General features: G+C 34.5%; 1 protein-coding gene across 1 annotated transcript in view; it reads right to left on the bottom strand.

Moving 5' to 3' along the window:
- Positions 1-4,721: 4,721 nt before the first annotated feature.
- LOC128204890 (uncharacterized protein DDB_G0271670-like) overlaps positions 4,722-7,410 on the bottom strand; it is a 9,873-nt gene continuing 7,184 nt past the window's right edge. The window contains exon 3 of the mRNA XM_052906291.1: positions 4,722-4,940. Within this exon, the coding sequence (XP_052762251.1) occupies positions 4,722-4,940 (219 nt within the window). The remainder of the gene's footprint in view (positions 4,941-7,410) is intronic.

Raw genomic sequence — 7,410 nt, 5'->3', positions numbered from 1 at the left:
CTATGCTTAATATATATGCTAAATCTAGTAAACGATATTAATTCTATCTTGTTATGAGTCTTATCAATACATCTGTACTTGTTTTTGCTTTTTCTGATATGCACATATTTTATGTTAAAATAACGTATTAAAAATCAACCCTTATTTCATATATTTAGAGCACGCTTACGATTATTCTGTAACGAGGAAACACAGTATACATAAAATGAATTTTATCCAAAGTTTACCGCAACATTTACCAGTGAATACAAAGTGATGTTTTGCTATATGTCTTTTGTCTGTTGAGTTTTGTCTTTTGGTTGGTTTTAATTGGCCTTGATCATTAACTTTAAAAATACCATAATGGTTACATGTTGGGTTACCATGTTTGTTCTTGCAAGATAGTTTCCCTCGTACTTTCACAATATTGTACGAGTTTAAATAATGGACCATTAGTGAAAAGCTACCTATGCAGCGTGTTTGTTTGCTTCCCAGCATTCGGGAAAAACTTGATCCCTCCCTTAGCGTGCACGAGAAGAGGACAAGGTGTAAATATGTATGTAGTAAACTCCCTTGTTATCAATTGGGCGTTTGCATTTGCATCTAAACACCTGAATGCGCCTTTAACCTTTGAACGTTCGTTCACCTTTCTCAGTGTGTTTGCTGACGTAAATGCACAGGAACGTCTCTTGCATATGGAATTCTTTTCTATGAAACAAGTCTTTGTAAGCTGTATCTTTTCGACATGTATCTGTCATGCGTGCCTGTTAAATTATTGTTTTATTATATCAAATTATTTTTTTGTTTCGATTGTTTCATACCTTTAACAAATATGAATAGCAGCAACACAGTTAATCATAAGATTACATATATATATATGGACACTGTACATATTGACTGTAGACAACTGATGTACTTCCAATAAACACATTTGCCGACAAACTACAGTCTAAATAATGTAAACTATTTCCTACCTAAGTACACTTCCCATTTTCTGCCATTGTGGGTATAATTAACAATAAATATCTAAAAAGTGACAACATGTTTATGTCCAAAATATATCATTGTATCAAACCCGACGAGAGCACTAGCGAATTTTTCCATTAAAGTTTCCATTAATGTTAACCATGCCCCGTCACTATAGCATTTACAACCTAACGCAGAGCTTAACGTGCTGGGTGATCAACCATGTGTAACTGGGTTTTCCATATGTATATTGCAGCACTTATACTGTATTGCTGTAGAGCTAACTTTTATAGCGACGCGGTAGAGTGTCCGCTTGCAGGGCTAGAGGTCGTGGGTTCAAACCCCGACAGGTGCACATAGCAATTTGTGTTGTATGTTTCATTTGGCGCCCAACGAGGGACCAGTGTTGCACGATAAGCCTAAGGGTCATTGCAGATTGACCGTTGTCTCCGAAATTCGAGGACGAATTTCAAAACGAAGAGGGAATGTGTAACCGAAACCTGCTTTAAGATGTGAATGCTCTAGCAACGGGGCACGGGTATCATTAATACAATTCCTCTTGACAAAAAGTGATTAGACAAAAGTTTAACTTATCATACTCAATATATACAGCAAAGGTTATCATCAATTCTTGATACCTGTTTTATAAGATAATATAAAAAATTGCAGTTTTGTGTTCTGAGCTATCAAGCAAATATAGTGCAAGAAACTATATTAACTCCAAAAACTTTATGTTGAAAGATAAAATTGCCTAAGAATCTACCGAATCAAATAGTCAAATGTGAAACATTGAAATTAGAAAGGGATTTATGCAACATGAATGTGATTAAGGTAAAGACCAAACAAATTTTGCTATCAGTGAAGAAAGTTGAACTTCAGCATATGACATGTTAAGATTTTACATAAAATAAGTACAAAAAAGTATGGGGGTAATCATGATATAAACATTCATGACCGAATTGTAACCATGCCGATGTATATGAACCATATGATTTCTGACTTTTACAATGCCGATACAGGCTGGACGACCGAGGCAGATTGGTCATGCAACACTGACGGGACAAACTATATAGGCTGGTATTCCACCGCGGATTGGTAATGCAACACAGACTGGTCAAACTATATAGACTGGTATTCCACTACATATTAGTGGTGCTACACAGACTGGTCAAACTATACAGGCTGGTATTCCACCGCAGATTGGTCATGAAACACAGATTATATTTCCACAGGTTTGCTAATCAATACAGACCGGTTTCACTACGTAGGCTGGTCACAGTCCACATGCTTTTGACGAACCTGTGTGAAAAGTACACCAAATCATGCGGGATGTCGCCGCTTAAATCAATAATATATTAAACCTGCATTATTGAGGATGTAGCTATCAGCCTTTGCGTACATAACATGTAATTATCATGCGTTCAAAACCCATGAGGGTCGAACTCCACCCAAACCCTCCTTCACGTAATTTATAGTTGTATGCCTATCCTGCTTTCCAAATATTTGCAGAAAAAAAGCTGTGTACTGTCAGCCAAAGTCACAAATGCAATAGTCCTACGAAAAACAGTGTATATTATTGATTTAAATATTTCAAAAACTAAATTGACAGTCATGAATGGCATCACGTAAGAAAGTGTATGACCGTACGGAAGATGTTTAGGACTACAATTGAATATTGCATAATGAATACATCTCACGACAGTATCGCTTAAAGTATCTGTGTTTGAGAATATCTAGCTGAACCCTTAACACATGATTTTGAATACTTATTTTGCGTGTTTACTGTTTTGCAAATGTACGTGAGATCGTGCTGCAAATAAGGCGTATGCCTACACCCAATACCTGCGTTTGCGAATAAACAGCTTAAATCCTTGACGTATGTGTGAAATAATATAGCTAAACCGAAGACTACTACGCCCTATTATTGTTTCACCTTTTATACTAAGGACAGAGGTTGTATGAGTACGTCCCGATAACAATGCTAGTACCAGATAACTATTTAATGATGATACGTTTTGCACACGCCATTATCATAAGTTGTACGTTTATAAATACTTCCTGAATTTAAAGCACACATCACAAAGTCTCCATACATTGTTGTTAAGAAGGTGCGACACATGTTGGTTACTAAACTACTTGCGCCGTTGTACAACTGTATAAAAAGTATCTATACTCTGCTTTCATATAATGCATGCAACTCTCACGAACAAATATTTGGCTGCTATACTTTAATTTTAGTCTTACGCGCTAGGGTCTTGTTTTTTAACAAAGCCGGAACCACAGGAAAAACAATATAGATAATATGTCGTTCCCAGGTGCAATATAAATTACATTTCATATGTGTTATCCAACTTTCCAGCCGTTTTTATCTATAACATCTATATCGAATAGCTTATTGATTAACTGAACGTATTTTTAATTTAAAATAGTTCCGGGCATTACTGAACACTACTAATAACTAAGTCTTAACTAAGTCTTAAACGTAAAAGTCTATTATTCATCTGCTTTAGGGTTTATGAAAAAACTACAACTTAATATAAAATAACAGAAATGACTTCTCATTAAAGTCCAATCAGGCTGTTTTACTGCTAAAGGTGTTCAACCGCTTGACCTGTATAAACATCAGTTGAAGTTTCAAATCAACAAGATAAAGCGCTTTAACATCAATCATTTTAACATAATTGTACCCATTTATTAGCTCTCGATTTTTAGATTTTCTTAATTAAATTTTATTTAATTCGTTTAGTTCTTTTTAGAAAAGGCAGTCACTTCATTCGCTTCGATTTTGGACATCTTTCTTATTGAATGTTGACCGTCCATGCCAAGGTGAAATAACCAAAGACAATAGTTTCATATTTGTTTTTTATATGTGTTGACAAGTGGCGTTATATGTCTCTATTTTAGTATGAGCTTGACCATTATGCAAAAAGCTGCATTAAAACAACTACACTAAAGTCGATTATTATCTCCGTTAATTGTTGTCGTTACAATTATGCCATTACAAACAAATAAGCTAAATGTACCTGTTTGGTATTTTATTTTGTACAAATGTTAAAAAATCACCAAGTTTATATACATGTAACTTACTATTTATGTATACACTGCAAACTCATCTGAAATCATTATTAATGATTATCAATTACAATAATAGTGCAGATATAAATTAGTGTCAAATACACAAACGTTTCTAATTTGATGTTACTATCAAACTACTTTCTTTGTCTTTTAGGTCTATGAAGCGTGTTAATATCGCTTCGCCCTTTCTCTGTTGTAGCTTTCATGCCTACTACAAACGGTATTTCAAGACACATCAGGCAATGCTTTTAATGTTGACTAGTATTCCAATATCATTCCACATATCGTTAGCTCAGTTTACATGTAGTTTGTTCACTTCTTGCACTTGCTTCATGAGTAACGTTGATCGCAGAATCCTTCTAATATTCTTTTGATATTGGTTGCAATCCGATTCGTCTGAACATTACACCACAGGATTTGTCGACCACTTCAAACTACTGTTAAATAAAAAAAGGAAATATGACCACTAAGAAATATCTAAAGTTATCAATCGAAAATAGGTCTATATCACTTACAAAGCGAATTTACATACACCAAAGATAATACGTTTTAGGTTAAAAAGCTAGCATGAATCCGATTAGACGAACAACAGCTCATAACAGTTCAACAACGATATAAATAAATTTGTTTTTTTCTTTTAAAATGGAAATTATATAATATGAATAATATGTACTTACCAATAAGACATTGTACTATTTTCTTCACTTCCCGTAGCGAAACACAACTTGTTTCCTGTGCTTTCTGCGAGTTCTCTTAACTGGCCTCTTTGGGCAGTTGCACATGGTGTACCTTCGCAGTGTTTCAAAAAGACATTCCACTGAACAATCCGTGGATTCTAGAGGATCGAAGCCAAATGTCGCAGAAGCTGTTTGAAGGACCATCAGGATGGCAATTCCCATGAAAAGAATCTTAGCTGACTCCTGAAAATACATGTATAATAAAAGGTTCATAAATGATTTCAAAAATAATTGACCAAAGACTCAACATTATAAAGACGCTTTCCAATTGTCCTTAAACAAACTCGATGGAAACCGAACGGTAGACTGTAGATCAAGATGTCACCAAGCCGGTAGATATTCGGAAGTGAATGTGCCTGGTATCTGGACTCAGTGGCCTTTTATATGTGTGGAAGGTATGGCCGAGACATAGGTGCTAACCATGATTGACATATTTATACAGGTAAGTGATGAATCGCCGTTCTCAAATAGTACAATTGAAAAGATGGATTGTGCTATAACACACTATGTCATCGGATTTCTCTGATGTTCTTAACCATATCTATTATATTTATATTATTTACAACTGATGTAGGTGTCAATAAAAAAACTGTTCTTTCTCTTATACTAGTTTTATAATGTTTCATTAGGATTCGTTAACAATATTTTAGAATGTTTTATTTATTCAATGTATTGAAATTAAGAATTATGAAGATTCTTATAAATGTTCTTCGGATTGTTTAAAGTTATGTCTTGAAATGTAATTACAGATGTAAATTGGCAATAATCTCTGATATCGCCAAGTTTTTCAAAGGCAATACTCGGTATGTACCCTAACCGATTATAAAAAGGCACAATTCGTGATATAGCCTTGCTCTATTGCATCTAGAGCAATACTCGGTATACCGCCTTGACCTATTGCGTTTGGAGTTTGTATCAAACGCCATACTCGGTACGCAGCCCAGACATATTATGTTTGGGGGTTGTTAAAAGGAAATGCTTGGTATATAGCCTAGACTTATTGCGTTTGATATATGTTACAATGTACATGTATACGTAAGTAATCGGCGTTAATCCTAGACCTTTTGATTTGGTGATTGTATCAATGACATTACTCGGTTTTCAACTTAGACCGTTGTGTTTTTGTAGCAATATAGACATGTTGTGGGTTTATAGACCCTTTGGTTGTCTGTCTATTCGTATTGTTAAAACGTTTATACGTGTTTAATGATACTCTCAATATGTTACACCTTTCCTCATATGTTGATGTAAAGTAACTTGATGGGAATGTATTCTTATGTAAACGTTGTGTGGATAAATATCTGCTTAGATGTTAGTATCTTGATTTAAGGATTGTTTAATGTACTTTCCGACTACTTATCGATATAAATAAATACTTAAAAACATACCATTTGAAGTATAAACGAACTAACACACATTTAACAAGAACGGGAACATGCATGCCATTTATTGACCACTTTCGTCGCCGTCGAGGTATTCTGTATACGTTTAATAAAATGTCGATGAGAATTCATCTACGACTTTTATTGCCAACTACACGGGTAGCTATACATTATATTTCGAGAAGTATTTCGATTTTTGTAGTATTTTTTGTATGACTGTGGAGTTTCATATACTCTTGCTAATTGCTACAAAAGCAATAATTGTAACAAAAAAGTTTGTGTTAAAATAGTTCATAAACAATGCGATGATTTCCACAAATCTCAAATAGTTTGTGTTACATAGAGTACATGGATATAAAAATATTCACATTCTATGCTATACTGCAGTATTTTATTCAATATTCAATCATGCCCAGCTGATTTTACACAATTTTACACACTGCAAACTTACACAATTCTATCACTTAAATGATAAATCTGTTTTATCCTTACCGGCATGCTATTTCTTTGCCAAGGATGATCTCCAATTAAAACAACTTGTATCCTGGTTACGCTGTGATTAACGTTATCAAAGTAGGATACGGATATCCCGCCTGAAATTATACCAAAATATTAGACAGTATAAGCTACTGGGGAAAAGTCACTGTTCGAGTTTTAAACTGGTAGATTTAAAAAGTTAGGATGTGGATAATTGTTTACGCAAAATATAGTAGTTTTGGCTATTATATATCAATTGAGGTATTAAACTAGAAGCGCCGCAATGCGACGAAACCAGGTTTTTGTCATGGGCAATCAGAAATTATAGCCAATTAATTTGTTGTATGAGCAAGTTCAATCTGCAGCTTCATATAAGCTATATTCACACTAAGATTCATCACTATCCATCAATTCTAACTGAGTTGCTGGGCAGAAAAACATTTTTCTATTTTTAGAAACATTGACCTTGACCCCACCTCCCAAGCTAGCTCTTCACATAAGCTACCTTCGCTCTAAGTTTCATCAATATCTATCAATGCTAACTAAAGTTATTGGGCAGAATTTTTTTTTCTATTTTTAGTAACAGTGACCTTGACCCCACACCCCTCAAAAGAAATTCCAAGCTTGCTCTTCACATAAGCTACTAGTACCTACACACAAAATTTCGTCAATATCTATCGATCCTAACTAAAGTTATTGGGCAGAAACCATTTTTCTATTTTTAGTAACAGTGACCTTGACCTTAGCTCCACCCCCCTCAAAAGCAATCCCAAGCTAGCTCTTTACATAAGCTA

Source organism: Mya arenaria, chromosome 10 (genome assembly GCF_026914265.1).
Source record: "Mya arenaria isolate MELC-2E11 chromosome 10, ASM2691426v1".
NCBI lineage: Eukaryota > Metazoa > Mollusca > Bivalvia > Myida > Myidae > Mya > Mya arenaria.
The sequence above is the reverse complement of the archived record's forward strand: the minus strand, read 5'-3'. Positions and strand labels throughout refer to the sequence as shown.